General features: G+C 45.6%; 1 protein-coding gene across 5 annotated transcripts in view; it reads left to right on the plus strand.

Moving 5' to 3' along the window:
* Window positions 1-16,023, plus strand: part of LRCH3 (leucine rich repeats and calponin homology domain containing 3) — a 3,082,729-nt gene that overhangs the window by 2,810,198 nt on the left and 256,508 nt on the right. For all 5 annotated transcript variants that reach the window (XM_044070695.1, XM_044070696.1, XM_044070697.1 and 2 more), the window contains one exon: window positions 3,226-3,363. In XM_044070695.1, the coding sequence (XP_043926630.1) occupies window positions 3,226-3,363 (138 nt within the window). The remainder of the gene's footprint in view (window positions 1-3,225; window positions 3,364-16,023) is intronic.

The raw sequence follows: 16,023 nt of genomic DNA on the forward strand, positions 1-16,023 counted from the left end.
CACAAAAACCCTGCTATCTGCAAGACAAATTTTGCAATCCTTGGGTTTCATGGCCTCCTGCATTCTTCTAATTCCATATGCAAGACTGCATATGAGGAAACTTCAGTGGTACTTAAAAAGCTTATGGAGTCAACATTGTCACAGCCTGGAAACAATGATTCCTATCATACTTTGCCTGCAACTAGAGTTCCTATGGTGGGCAGAGGCCTGCCACCAAAACAAGGGACTGCCATTCACTCCACCCCTGCTGCCCAAAACCTAACTACAGATGCATCAGACTATGCCTGGGGGGCTCATCTGGCAGGGAAGTACATTCAGGGAAAATGGAGCCCAAATCAAATGCACCTTCATATCAATCAGAAAGAGATGCTAGCTGTGCAGAATGCACTGACAGCCTTCAAGGACTACCTTCATCCAGGACAATTAATGATAAAGACAGACAACACCACAGTTATGTGGTACATAAACAGGCAGGGGGCTACACACTCCTACCCCCTTTGCAGACTAGCCATGGTATTGTGGAACACAGCCTTGACCTACCAAATACAACTACAAGCTCAATTCCTGCCAGGAAAGGTGAATACTCTGGCAGATGATCTAAGCAGAAATCTCATGGACCCACACGAATGGAAACTGGAACCACGGATTTTCAACATGTTGACACGCAAGTGGGGGAGTCCAGACATAGATCTTTTTGCCTCACCCCAGAACTATCAGTTGGACAAATTCTGCACAAGAACTCATCACAAAAAAGCCTGGAAAGTGAATGCTCTATCATTCAGTAGGAAAAACCTATCAGTGTATGCTTTTCCGCCTCTGCCTCTGCTCTCCAAAGTTTTACTAAAAGACAAACAGAACAAACCAAACATGATTCTGATTGCTCCAGACTAGCCTCGCCAACACTGGTACCCACTCCTGTGCAATGTGTCACACCTTCCACCGTGGCACCTGCCTCAGACACCTTACTTACCGTCTCAGCAGAACAACCAAATTCTGCACACTCGGCTCCAAACTATGAATCTTGCAGCGTGGCTAAACACCTAAATTCACCCTTAGCATCCCTCAGCAAACCTGTGATGGATGTCATTTTGGAGATGAGAAGGCCTAGTACTAGAAAATCTTATGATGACAAATGGAAAAGATTATGTGCCTGGAATCAGTCAGAAGCAATAAGCACAGCAGTGCCCAATATTCCTCAGATTTTACAATACTTAACTGAGATGCTTCACAAGGGCCTGTCCTTTTCTTCCATAAAAATCCATGCCTTAGCCATTTCAGTTCATTACAACACAGAACCTCCCCTCTTCTCTCATCTTCTGCTAAAGCAGTATCTCAAAGGGTCCAAAAACTTAAGACCACCCAGGAGAGCTCCAACCCCTGCCTGGGAACTCAATTTTGTATTGGAAAAACTCGCTTTGCCTCCTTTTGAGCCAGATGCTACTGCAGACTTAAAATTTATCTCCTGGAAAACAACTTTCCTTTTAGCAGTCACTTCAGCTAGAAGGATTTCTGAATTACAGGCTCTTATGGCAGTGAAGCCTTTCATTAATTTTCATGCGGACACGGTGTCTGTCAGGACCAATCCATCCTTCATGCCTAAGGTGGTATCCAGTGTGGCTCTTAATCAGACCATTCATTTGCCAACTTTCTTTCCCAATCCACAGGACAAGGGGGAGTGGATTTAGCATTCATTGGATGTACACAGACAACTTAGATTTTACTTAAACAGGAAGAAATCTCTAAGAAAATCTGAACAACTACTGGTGGCATCTGATGTAGGGGCAGAGGGAAAAGCTATTTCAAAACAAATGGATAAGCCATTGTATTCTTTTCTGCTAAATACACCATGGTAAAACTATCCCCCAGGGGATCAGATCTCATTCCACCAGGGCTGCATCTACTTCTACAGCCTTTCTGAGAGGTGTTCCTACCAGAGACATTCTAGAAGCTGCTACCTGGAGCTCAGTTCATACGTTCATCAAACATTACCATTTACCTTTCTTCTCTAAATCCAGAGCTGGCTTTGCCACTGCTGTCCTGCAGGGCCTTATAGCTGGTCCTAATGCTGTATAAATCCATCCTCCCAACCATAGCTTTGGGAATTTACCCATATGTAATGACTGCAACAGTGAAACACGAAGAACATAGTACAGTTGTGTACACTTACCATAAATGTAGATGTTCGAGTGTATTCACTGTTGCAGTCCTGGTTACCCTCCCTCCAGCCTCCTGTTTTTCTCTTACTACACCTCTACTTTCTTTTACTATGCTTAAAAGCCTTTTTGGTGTATTTGCTTTTGTTTGGAGGTATATTGTTTGTGTTTTTAATTTTATATACATATATATATATATATATATATATATATATATATATATATATATATATATATATATATATATATATATATACACACATATATTTTGCTCCCCATTTGGGGGACACCTGACATCTGGGGCAAGAAAAACTGATGTAATGGCATTGACTGCATGTTTTATACCCCTGACAACCTGACGTCATGGAAGAAGGGACAGCAACAGACGCAGGACACAAGACTTTGTTAATAAGGCCGACTGAGGGCAACCTGCCAGCAGATTACCCAAATGTAATGACTGCAACAGTGAATACACTCGAAAGGAGGAATAAAGATGCCCTGTTGAAGTTTCAAGTTTATTCATTTAAGTACTGTCCATCTACCTACTTAACTGAATAAACTACTTGAAACTTCAACAAGGTGTCTTTATTCCTCACATAGATAGGGAGGGTATCAGAGAGAGAGTCTCCTAGATTTGCTAGCTAAAGTGATTTTTTTTTCTGGACTAATCATTTGTACGCTGCTTCTTCTTAGTCCTGATGAAGTATATTATTAAGAAATGCTTTGCATAAAATAGGACTGATGGAGGAATGTGTCGTGTTACTTAAGCCATTAAGCAATGTGATGCATTATGTTAACTACTAAAAAAAAAAAAAAAAAAAAAAAAAAAAAAACCTTCAAATTCATTGTCCAATCAAGAGTGAGCTGAAGCAGTATATATCATGCTTTCGTGTTTGGGAAGTTTGTTCTATTAAATGAAGTTTGATCTTTCCAGTGCTGTTGAACGCAGGAAAACCCCTGTGGTTATGAAAGCAATGAGAGTATTATTCCCTATAGGTCTGCTGTTACAGTGTGTGTTATGTCAACAGATTGTCTTTTAAATTCATTCTTTTTGTTTTTTTTTCCCCCTCAGAACATTGAATCACGATTGAAGGTGTCTCTTCCCAATGAACTTGGGCCAGCCCTAACAGATGGTGTGGTTCTCTGTCATTTAGCCAATCATGTACGACCGCGGTCAGTACCTAGCATTCACGTCCCATCACCAGCAGTGGTGAGTCCAACATAATTTTTTCTATTAGGTTTTGGCAGCATAGAATTTATATTTGAATTCTTGGGCAGTAAAAAATTAGAACTAAGATGTTGCATTAGTAGTAATAGTGAGGGATTTCTGTTGTTTGACAGCTACTGCATCTAGAATTTCCAAACTTGTTCTGTGATTGTGCTTGTACAAGGAGATACCTGAATCTTTTATGATATGCCTTCCTGATGTTTTGAGTAGCACTGTTTTTGGAATTATGTGCAAGAGAAATGTTCTTTGGAAGTTTTGATGATAAAACCATATTTGATGATGTCTCTTCTGTCTATTCCTCAATGGATACGCCTTTGGATCCGACTTCAGCCACTCCAGACTTTAGGCTGCATCGCTTCAGCTCCTCCTGTTACCAATAATCCCATCTTGTCCCCCAACATTACCTCATATTTCATTTACCGTTTATTGAGTACAGATGCAATTCCATGCTCCAGCTTGCTCAGCTAAGTCTTGTAAATTTATTCTTGTCTTAAAGGCTTAGAGTTTAGATAGTTTTGTTGTTTAACTGTGGTATGTCTTTCTGTCTTTTTACCATAAATAGTGTTACTGGTAAATTTCTACTTAGTCTGGTGTCTTAAAACTATAGTACAAGTTCAGTAGTGAGAGAATTGTCTTTGCTCCAGTTTGTGCTTTGATGCTTTTATATTCTGCTTATCATTTATCTGCTTGCATTCTGTGTCTGCCCCATCCCTCACTAACACATTAAGCAAAAGTTTCTGAAAGACCTCCAATATTGCCCTTATTTGATTTACCAGCCTCTCTAGTTATCCTGCTTACTACTTGAAAAATGTCCAAACCCACCCATTCTTTTTCTGCTGTTGTTTTATAAGGCTTTGTCTCTGCCCTCCACCCCTTAAGATTATCTGATTGTCAGACCCCCCCTTTCATTGCTGTTGACTATTATATAAGCTATTATCTGAAGTAGTTACTTCATTTGTTCTGCAACCTGTGGGTATCGGATCCGACCTCGGATCCGAGCCAGCAGCTTCACTAGCTAAAAGATCTGAGCTCCTAGCTCCTCCCCTACCCATAATCCCCTGCTGCCTACTGTATTACCTCAGATCGAGTTTGCCGCGGCTGAAGCAGCTACTTGTAAAGAGCTTCTTAGGCTTGGTGAGATCGTTACCTTTTTCTCTCTGAGAAAATATCTTTAAATTTTTTTTTTTTTAGTTAGCGTGTGTTGTGGTAGTAATTCCCCTAGTAGAATTAGAGTATTAGAACCCTTTTTCTGCAGTAGTTTTTAGTCATTAGCGTCGTGTGTTGTTCCCCTCCCCCTTAGTGTTTGAGGGTGTGTATTGTAAAAAAAATGCTGAAGGGCCCAAGGCCGTTTTTTCTAAGTGCTCTGAGTGTGGCCATAAGCTTTCCCCAGCTGATGGCCACACTCATTGTGTTTTGTGCCTGGGAGTGGCCCACTTATCAACGGCTTGCCCAATTTGCGCAGCCTTTAATCCCCGGGCAATTAAGGGACAGGAAGAACAAGCTGATCCTGGCGGGCTTACTTCCCCAGGACTCGGCTTCTTCTTCCTCCCCCTTGAAGGCTCAGGCTGCTTCCGTAGCCCCGGTGCCTTTAGCTCCCCCCGCTCTGCCTGGGACTCAAACTCCCTCTGCTGTGCAGGGTTCGGGGGATGCTAGTGCTTCTGTCTCCAAAGAAAAGGGACATAAGGAGAAAGACAAGCACAGGTCTCATAAAAGGCGGGCTGAGGCTCACCCCACAGCCCCTCCATCGAAAGTTGTTAGCTCTCCCTCGAGGCTCTCCGGATCCTCCCCCTCTCGGCTCCGTTCTCCTCGGTTCTCGCCGGAGCCAGAGGAGGATTACCGGTTTACTTCGAGGTCGTCGAGGTGGCCCTCCCGGCCCGCCTCGATGACTTCCTCTAGATCGACCAGGAGCCATAGCGACGCAGACATGGATCGGATGATGCGTCGATTCCTGCTGACCCAAATGCAGATGGGGGTGCTCTTGCCTCCCCCCCCCTCGGGGGGGAGCGCAGTCCCTCTCTTTGCTGCGATCACTCCTTCTCCGACCTCCTTTAGGTTTTTGGAGTCAACGGATCCGGGCCCTTTCGGAGCCGGGGTTTCATCAGCGCCGATAGCTCCGGTATCTTCGCCGACCGTAACCTCGAGCGTGTCGGATCCTAGCTCTCAGGGCCGAGCATCGGATCTATGGGGATTGGTGTGTCTCCAGCACAGTGTCGGTCGGAGCACACTTCTCTCGGATCTGACCGCTTCGGCTCCGACGCCGATCCCTGCTTCAGAGCCAAGGAGACTACTTTCGGAGCCTGGGGAAAGTAGTTCTCCTTCGGCTTTTGAGGTAGTGGAGAGGGTGCTGTCGAGGTCTTCCAGATCCCCGGTCCAGGCCTCGGATCCTCCCACTCCCCCTATGCATGTGGATCTATCCTCCATCATCCATCCTATGGGACTGCCTGCTCAAACCCTCCAGTTAGTTCCCTTAGAGGAACAGGACCCCGTGGGCGAGCCCTCCTCCGACAGTCCCACTGAGGAGGTGCCTCGCAAATGGCAGTGTAAAAGGAGGCACCTGGACTCCCCTGAGTCTTTCACCACGGACACGGATTTGGATGGAGGGGAAGGTTCCCCAAGGTCACCCCCCGAGGATGTCTCCTTTGGAGACATCATGGAAATGTTGTGTATTAGAGGGGGGTGGTCTGCCCAAAAACCTTCCTCAGATGAATCGGTGTTCCTGGAGGCGTTTGAGGCAGGCCTGTCTACCTCCTGGGTGTCCCCGCCGGCTGACCCCCTGGTGGACTTAATCACTACCAGGGCGTGGAAAGAGCCTGACACCGTGGAGCCAATCCCCAGACATCCCAACAAAGTTCTTAGCCCCCCCGCAGATATGCAGTCCTGGGCTAAGGGGTCCCCTTTTGATGCCATGTTGGTGGCGGCCGCCACGAAGAAGGAACTCACACAGGAGTGTTCCTCTGTCCATCCTCCGGATAAGGAATCTCGGGCGATGGACCACATTGGGAAGCGGATGTTTGCTTCAGCAACCTTCTCCATAAGGGCACTGAACTATATGGCACACATTATCAGGCTACAGCGAAACTTAATTAAGGAATACACTGCAGCCCCCCCCAGAGTCCATGACGGTCGCTGATAAAAGCACATTTGTGACTCGTATGGCCACTCTAAAGTCCATGTCTAACACGTCTGTGCGGCTACTCTCTCATGCTATGGAGGGAGCCGCTAGGATTAGCGGAGCCGGGGTAGTCTTGCGGCGTCACACCTGGCTCCACCTTTGCGTTTTCACAGAACCCTTCAAGGCGTCCTTCGCGAATGTGCCCGTTGACTGATCTTCGCTTTTTGGCAAGACTGTACACGAGACGCTGGTCCAAAGCGAGAAGGATGGGAAGACGTTGTCTGCCGTCGGGGTCCGCTTCTCGAATCCCCAGTGATCCTTTTCAAGGAATCAGAGGGGACAAAAGAAGTTGTGGTTCCGCAAGTCTCAGCAGTCCCATCTGGCTTTGGACCCCTCGTCCTCTAGAGGCAGAGGAGGACAAGGTGGACGCCAGCCCAGAGGCAGAGGGGGGCCGCGTAACTTCGGGTCTAGGGAACCCTTCTCGGACACGCGCGCGCAAACAGCCCTGAAGACTTACCCGGTTGTCCCTCTCTGGAGGCAGTCGGGGGGCGTTTATCGGAGCATCTGTCAAATTGGGAGTCCATCACGACAGAACGATGAGTGCTCCGAATCATATCCAGAGGTTACACCATTCCCTTCATGAACCTACCCCCCAAAGTCAAGCACCTCCCCGATGTCCCACCCGATCAAAGGGAGGCAGCAGCTTCAGAGGTGTCAAAGCTGCTAGAAAAAGGAGCTATCCAGCCCGTCCCCCCAGACCAGTCCGGATTGGGCTACTACTCCAGGTTCTTTTGGTGCCAAAGAAGACGGGGGACTTAAGACTGATTCTAGATCTCTCCGCCCTGAACCTGTTCGTCCCCAAGGAGAAGTTCCGGATGGTCACTCTTCAGTCTATTCTCCCCCTTCTTCGGGAGAACGACTGGATGTGCTCTATAGACCTCAAGGATGCGTACTACCACATTCTGATGGCCAGGCGATCCAGGAGGTTTCTCTGCTTCTGGCTGGGAGACAGTCATTATTAATTCAGGGTTCTCCCGTTCGGCCTCACCTCAGCCCCCAGGGTGTTCACCAAGGTCATGGCAGTGGTTGCAGCCCACCTGAGACTCCAGGGCATTCAGGTGTTCCTGTACCTGGATGACTGGCTCCTTGTCGCCCCCAACAGGCATCAACTCTGTGTTGCAAGGGATTATGCTCTGACTCTCGCCCAGAGTTTGGGCATATCAGTGAACCTTCAAAAGTCCTTCCTTCAACCAGTGCAGGTTTTGGAGTTTATAGGGGCCAAATTGGACACGCGCATCTCTCAGACCTTCCTAACCCCGGACAGGCTGAACAGCATATCGCATCAGCTCTTAGCCCTTCTTCGAAGCCCAACTCCTGCGGCGGAGTTAGTCCTGAGGGCACTGGGGTCTATGGCAGCAGCCATCGGTCTCTCTTTTCATGCTCGCCTACGAATGAGGATCTTACAGTGGACTCTTCAAGTTCAATGGTCACTAGTGTTTCACCCGCTGAACACCCCTATTCCACTGAGCAGAATTTGCAGGGACTCCCTCCTTTGGTGGCTTCACTCGCGAGAGCTGCGAGAAGGGAGACCCGTTGTATTTCCCCCACCCCAAGCCACGTTGACCACGGATGCTTCTCGCCTCGGGTGGGGGGGCATTGTTCGGGCAGAACCGTCCAAGGCACGTGGACCCCCATAGAGGCCGCTTTGCATATCCGTGTCCTAGAGATGAGGGCGGTGCTTTTGGCGTTGCAAGTTCTCCACGACCTTCTCCCTCTAGGGACTATTGCGATCCAGACAGACAACATGGCAGTAGTCTGGTACATAAACAAACAGGGGGGAACCAGGTCTTATCCCCTCTGCTGAGAGGCTATGAGAGTGTGGGAATGGGCGATATCCACCAACTGCTTTCTGGTAGCAACGCACATTCCGGGTCGGTCCAACATATTGGCGGACAAACTGAGTCAGGTGATTCTCACCCCGTACGAGTGGTCTCTCAATCCTTCAGTTGCGAAGCAGATCTTCCGCGCATGGGGTTGGTCTCACTGCGATCTTTTCGCCTCTCCGTCAAACACAAAGTGCAGCGAGTACTTCGCAATACTTCCCCCTTCAGGGGAGACCCCGAGAGACGCTCTGGTGCATGCTTGGCCACCCGGTCTTCTTTATGCTTATCCCCCCCTCCCGCTTATGACGAAGTTCATTCAGAAAGCACGTCGGTTGGGGAGCAAAGTTATCCTCATAGCCCCATTCTGGCCTCATCAGATCTGGTTCCCTTATCTGCGGTCTCACAGTATAGTTCTCCGTGGATCCTGGATCCCATTCCAGATTTGATTTTGCATCCTGCGGGATGCCAAACCCTGAACCTGCTAAACCTCAAGCTGACTGCTTGGTTGATCCAGTTCCTCTGATGGCTAGGACTCCCGGTATCTCATCACCAGTGAAGGCCATACTGGTGGCGGCCCATAAGCCTGCTACCAGAAAAATTTACAATAGTAAATGGAAACGTTTTTCCATCTGGACCGAAGGCAAGGGCCTGGATCCTTTTACAGTCCCTATTCCAACGATTCTGGATTTTTTTGTCACTAATCTTTCAAAAAGGAGCGAGCGCTTCCACTGTTAAGGTACAACTAGCAGCCATTTCCCATTTTCACGTGGGAGATGGACTGGGATCTGTAGCATCTTCAAAGATATGCAAAACCTTCTTGAGGGGCATTTTTCTTTTGAAACCACCAGTGAAGTCGGTGGTTCCTCCATGGGACTTAACTTTAATCCTACAGGCTTTGACAAGTCCACCTTTTCAGCCTGCCACCTCGGTTCCATTAAAATTCTTGTCTGGAAAACAGCCTTTTTAGTGGCTATTACGTCAGCGAAGAGGGTTTCAGAACTCCAAGCCCTGTGCATGAAACCCCCCTACCTCATTTTTCACAAGGATAGAGTGTCTCTCAGGACTAACCTGTCTTTCCTACCGAAGGTGGCTTCAGAGTCAAATATTAACCAATCAATTTACCGGTATTCTTCCCAAATTTTCAGAACAAAGAGAAGTACACATTGCACAAACTGGATGTACACAGGCAACTACGTTTCTACCTGCACAGGACTAAAGATTTTCGCAAGTCTGATCAGTTGTTTGTGTCTTTCGCCAAATCAGCTGTGGGAAAGGCAATTTCTAAAGTAACCCTAGCTAATTGGATTTCTCAGTGCATAATCCACGGGTATACGTCCTCAGGTAAACCAGTTCCTATGGGAATCCACGCTCATTCAACCCGATCCATTACTACATCAGCAGCCTTCTGGTCCAGGGTTCCTCTGGACGACATATGTTCAGCAGCTACTTGGTCCTCTTCTCATACGTTCATTTCCCATTATAAATTGGATATGATTTCGAGGAGTAGGGCTTCCTTTGGCTCTGCGGTGCTTCGGAATATCCTTCCGTAAGGCCACCCAGAGTTATTTTTATAGGTAGCTGGGGACTCTGTCCCACTGGTTGCAGAACAAATGAAGTAACTACTTTAGATAAAGAAGTTACGTACTCACCATAACGTTCCATCTGAGTAGGTACTTCATTTGTCTGCATCCGACCCCCCCCCTCCATGCCCCCTAACCATATCATGATTCCTGGTCACCTGAAAAATGTTATTTTTCATGAGGTTAGGCAATACTTGATCCTCTGTCGAAGGTGTGAATTTTTGGACTGAACAAACTCGATCTGAGGTAATACAGTAGGCAGCAGGGGATTATGGGTAGGGGGAGGAGCTAGGAGCTCGGATCTTTTAGCTAGTGAAGCTGCCGGCTCGGATCCGAGGTCGGATCCGATACCCACAAGTTGCAGACAAATGAAGTACCTACTCAGATGGAACGTTATGGTGAGTACATAACTTCTTTTTATGTACTCTTCCCACCCATTGTTTTGCATGGACCCATGCTACTGAGTGCCCACCCAGCAAACAAGTATGCTCTTCCTCTCACTGTTGCTGTCTTGAAGTTACCTTCACACAGAAAAAGGAGGGCAAATCGTGCAAATGTTTTTTAGTAAGAGAGGAGGAAACCTTAATAATAAATTACATGTAACCGAATGTAGGTGGATAATTAGAATGAATGCAGATAAAGCCCCAGGAGTGAATGCAGCGATAAGTTTAAAACCAATTTTGAAAGTCAAATAAGGTTGTAATAATTTTTAACTATAAATAGTTATTTGTAATTTTTATGGATAGTTTATTTAATCGTGTATTGTTTTACGTTTTTTATAGAATGTGTAGCTACACATGGATTATGACGTTTGTTAATGAGAACTTATTTCTGATTGGTTGGCTGTGTCTTTTGATTGGATTATAAATTTGTAGTCTTCGATAGGTTTGTATTACACACTGAAGATGGGATTTTAGAACCTGAAAGCTTTGCGGTTTTTATTGTGAAGTAAAAATTTGTATCTCTGACTTTGTTGGTTTGGCTTTTTTGTTTTTGAAATTACCTGTACCAAGGGATTTCCAGCTAGTTGTTTAAGTGGTTTGTGGTAGCACTGCACTTGTGGGTCTCTTCTTCTGTGATTTTACTGTTTGCCTTGTCTATCAGAGATTTGACACTACACAAAAGGACTCGTAGTGTAATCATTTTATTGCCTAAAGGTCTCATTATTTAGTTCTCTGTTTTTTTCTGTGCTGCTGCAAATTTTGCATGTTTGAATGGGTTAATAGTGCCCTGTACAGCAACACCTAGAAAGCAAATTTTCTCTGACAGTGATTCATACAACTGTAACTCGCAATTACCAAGTGCAAATACTTTGTGCACCAACAAGCTTAGAGCAGTTAGTCGGGCCTCAATTGGCAGTACCTACTGATTTAGTAGAATTCAGTATTATATAAATATTAGTTAGTTCAGTTTAGTACTGTTTTCCTTTAAAACACCCTTATTCGTCTGCACCAACAAACCCTCCTTAATATTCCTGACACCACCCCCCCCCCCTTGTAGCTCACAAATAAAAGAACTGGAATATGGATATTTAATTTTCTAACTTCTCTGTAGCCAGCTTTATGGATGTGGGCATCTTGAGAAAAGAAGCAGTTGTCTCATGTTTACTGACAACCACGTAATCCAATGACACTGGAGGCTAAACTCTTACATACAAGTCCACATCAAGTTGTCGAAACCACACACACAGACTAACATATGCTGAGGCACTTAAAAGCAATTTTTCTAAGCAACAAAGATCACCTAGACCACCCGCTGTCAAAGCTATGCCTGAACAAGGCCAAAGGCAATCAGAAAAAACACCTTGCGTCACACATACTGTCATTCTCAATGGAGCGCCAGACAGTTAGCCCGTAAAGCAAGCACTCTTCCCAGGACTCTCATCATAGGGGACTTATATATAGTAAGATATACTGATGCCTCTCTGACTAGGCTGAACAAGGAGAAGATAACTGTTAGTTGCTTATCTGGAGCCAGGATCCTCCAAGTTATGCATGCACTCAAGTCATTACACCACAGGTACCAGTATGATTCCATCATAGCCCATATAGGTGTAAATGATCTGAGATGCACCTTCTGGACTCTATGAAGTGAGGTATTATGGAGCTTTCCGACTATGTGTCTCAGGTTGGTATGAGCCTGTCACTCAGAAGCATATTACCATTACTGAGGAAGATGAGCAAAAAATGATTGATTTCAACAACTAACCATCTTTCTGATGTCATTCTAATGGAATCCAATATTTTTCACCTTGGGAAGACATGGTCAACAGACCACGTTGCTTTGACAAGGATGGTCTGCACCTTTCCCTCTAGGCTTTCGAATACTGGATAAAGTTTTGTCCACCCCCACTGAGCCTTTTTTAGGCAATGCCAACTTGATAAACCTACTGACATAGCAAAATCAACTCAATGGAACATCAGAGTGTTACTACTCAGTACCAGGAGCCTAAATAAAAAACTACACTCACTCCATACCTCCTCACACTCTAGAATGTAGATGTCTCTGCAACTACTGAGACATGGTTTAAAGCATCAGAGAGTACCCAGCAGTGCAAGGTTTCAGTGTCTTCCACACTTTTAGACCAGTAGCTACCCAGACAAGGGCTAAAGGTGGAGGTGTCTTAATATACATCAATAACAAGCATACATCTAGGAGGTCAAACAGGATGACATGCTGGAGTTCATCCCCCTGCAGATCACCACAGACAAAATCCTGCACCCTATCCTAGCCAGCAGTAAGTCATCCTTCATGCCCCAAGAAGCTCACAATGCATACTCAAACCTACTGGAGACACTTACCATCTAATCTAACACCTTTCTTATGGGAAACTTTAATTACCTGTCTGTACATTGGGGATTCTACACAGCCTCAAATCTGCAGGCACAGAGATTCCTGGACTTTGTAAATACAAACAACCACGACCAAGTAGTGAATACATCCACTAGAGGCTTCAACATACTGGACCTCATGCTTACAAGTATAGTTGAATGCTGCACCTCCACCTAGTGTCTCATCCTCCCTGCTAAGGTCGGACCATAAAGCTCTTTCCTTTGAAATCAAAATCAACTCTGTAATCCCATTAAAACCAGTAACAGTTGGGAACTTTTCCAAGACAAATTACTTCTTATTAAGTGATGGTTTGTCAAAATTCAGTGCCCCTCCAAACCCCGAGAACACACCATCCTATGATAAATTCCTGTCAGAAATCCTGTACAACCATGTCAGTGGCTGCTTAGAGGCTGTTGTACCTATCAGAAGTAAGTTCAGAACTAGCCCCAAAAAGAAACTACCCTGGTGGCATCCCAAACTGAACAGGATCTACAACAAAAGGGGAAAAATTATGGCTAAAATCAGGAAGGATAATTCCCATAAAGATAAAAACTCACTTATAAAAGTAAATGGGTAACTAGGAGGACTAATTAGGTCAAGTAAAGCCAGCTTTGAGGTTGATATCTCTTCAGGTGAAAGATTACTGTAAGGCCTTCTACAGGTATGTCAGAAACCTTAAGGGCAGCACAAAGCAATGTGCTGAACTCTGGGTTAATGGTGCCACATGCACTGAGCCTAGCAATATAGTGAACCAGTTAGGAGATAAATTGAGTTCTAACTTTAGCCCCCTCCCACCTCCAACCATCTCGCCAGTTGTTGTTTGTGTTTCGGCTTTTCCTGGTTAGGGGTCGCCACAGCGGAACTCCGGTCCACTAATGATTGGCAGAAGATTTTCATGGTGCCGAGTTGCCAGCTCGATGCCCAACCTTTAACGAAGGCACGCCCATTCACGCATGTCTTTCGGAATGCAACTCGACCCGCGGGGAGGACATGCAGACTCCACACAGAAGGCACTCCCGCACTCTAGCTGAGAATCGAACGGGAGAACCTCTTGCTGTGAGGCAACAATGCTACCGCTGCACCACCGCGGACACTCCAATACCCTCAAACGTAACCCCCTTCAGCTGTAACTAGGGAGCATTTACTGGCTGCACTTACTAAAGTCAAGAACGCTGCTTGAGTGAGCCCCGATAACATCCGATGATGACTCCTGAATAATCTAAAAATATGACTTATGAGTACCCCGGAGTCATTTGACTATAGTCTTAAAACAGGCTTTGTATCACATTAATGGAGGACTGCAATGGTCATCCTTTTTCATAAGGGAAGACCTTCAACACATCCTGTAAACTACAGACCCATTAGTCTGACTAGTCTTATTTGCAAAGCCATGGAATGAATTATCATGGAAATTATCAGCAAGGACATAGGAGACCTACAGACAGTGGATCCATCCCAGTTTGACTTTGTCAGAGGAAGGTCATGCTTACTGGATCTGGTGGACTTCTTTGAAGAGGTCACTAAGGCAATGATGAGGAGAAAACTGTGCATACTGCCTACCTAGATCTGACTAAGGCATTTGATGCAATACCCTACTTGGGCATTGTCCATAAACTTAAAAAATTAGTATAAACTCCTTTGTAACGCACTGGATGGCTAGATGGCTTACTGATAGGACCCAGGAAGTTAGAATCTGTGAGGCCACCTCCACAAAGTGCTAAGCCACCAGTGAGGTTCCCCAAGGCTCTCTGCCAATTTGACTCCTCTTTGGCATCTACTTCATGGATGTCAAAGTCAATGTCAGAGAGACTCTGGCTAACCAAGTTAACAAACTGGGAGCAGTCATTAAATCCCCCCCCCCCCCCCAAGATGAAAACACCCTTCAGGAAGGTCTAACACAGCCAAATGCTTGGTGCCAAGACTTAATACCAAGAAAGTGATTATAGTACCTTTTGGGAAGTGTGCCACCCTGGGTTACTATGTCATCAATAAAACACCATTAAAAGTTGATTTACTAGTCAGGAATCTGGGAACTCATGTAGATAGTAACCTAGCCTTTGAACAACGTGTCAAAGGTAATAAGAAAATCCTTCTGTGTTGCGCAACTTATAACCAAGGGCATGGCATCTTGATCTAGAGAGGTCATCATAACACTGTATTCTGCCCTCTTCAAGCCCATCATAGAGTATAATGTCCTCTTCAGTATATATCTGACTAGACACATTTGCAGCAACTTGAAAGTCCACGAAGGTTCCTTACAAAATGAATATAGGTAGTAAACACAATGTCCTATGTTGATAACCTCAAAATCCTGGTTTTTCTACTCTGCATACAGACTTCTGAGAGGTGATCTTTGCCTGGCATACAAGGCATCCGCGGACCCTGTTTTGATGACTCTTTTGCACATACACAAAACAAGCAGCATCAGAACTACTAGGAAAGCCTAGTGTACACCTACTGTAGTCATTGTTGTTGCTATTATTGTTCTTACTATTGCCATATTCTTGCCTCCTTTCTTTTGGTACAGTGTTTTGACTCACCATGTCCAGTAAGTCTTTAGGGTTTAAGAAGTGCATTTCACTCTGCCACAAGATTCCCAGTTCAAATGCTCATCCTAAATGTGTATACAACGTGGGTGCTGATCACCTGTGGGAAGACTGCAGCATTTGTATTGCTTTTGACCATTGGACCATTATTGAATGGAGCAACAAGCTTGTACTGAAGGGACTTTTCCCTGCCTCTGCCAGAGAATCTTTCAAAGTTAGATCTACTGTAACTGGCGCCTCCCTGTCTGCTAAAAAGCCTTCAGACAAACACAAGGGGGAGAGGAGTGGTGACAAGCCCAAGGGAAAAGGACAGGGAGTCTAGGAAGTCCTCTCCCAATTGTTCCTCCTCATAGGTGGCTTCTTTGGCTCTGTTTCTGAAACTACATAAAGCTTCGGCTTTAACCAACCCATCAGATCCGATACTTATTGGGTCAAAAAATTCTCCCTTGACAGAGCCTAGATTTTCACCGGAAGAAGTCTGCCCTAGACTGTGCTCCCCTTTCTTGCAGAAGAGACCTATGCACGTATCTTTTAGACCTCCCTCCCTACCAAAAGCCTGACAGACTCTTATATGAATGTGATAATGAGGAAGTTCCTCAGGACCTCTATTTAGCTGGGGATTCTCCTGGCTCTCAACCCTGTCTGACACGTGAGCTTCGGCCTTCCCCCTTACCTATGATAAATCCTTC

Source organism: Protopterus annectens, chromosome 4.part1 (genome assembly GCF_019279795.1).
Source record: "Protopterus annectens isolate FY-2018-M chromosome 4.part1, PAN1.0, whole genome shotgun sequence".
In the NCBI taxonomy this organism is placed as follows: Eukaryota; Metazoa; Chordata; order Ceratodontiformes; family Protopteridae; genus Protopterus; species Protopterus annectens.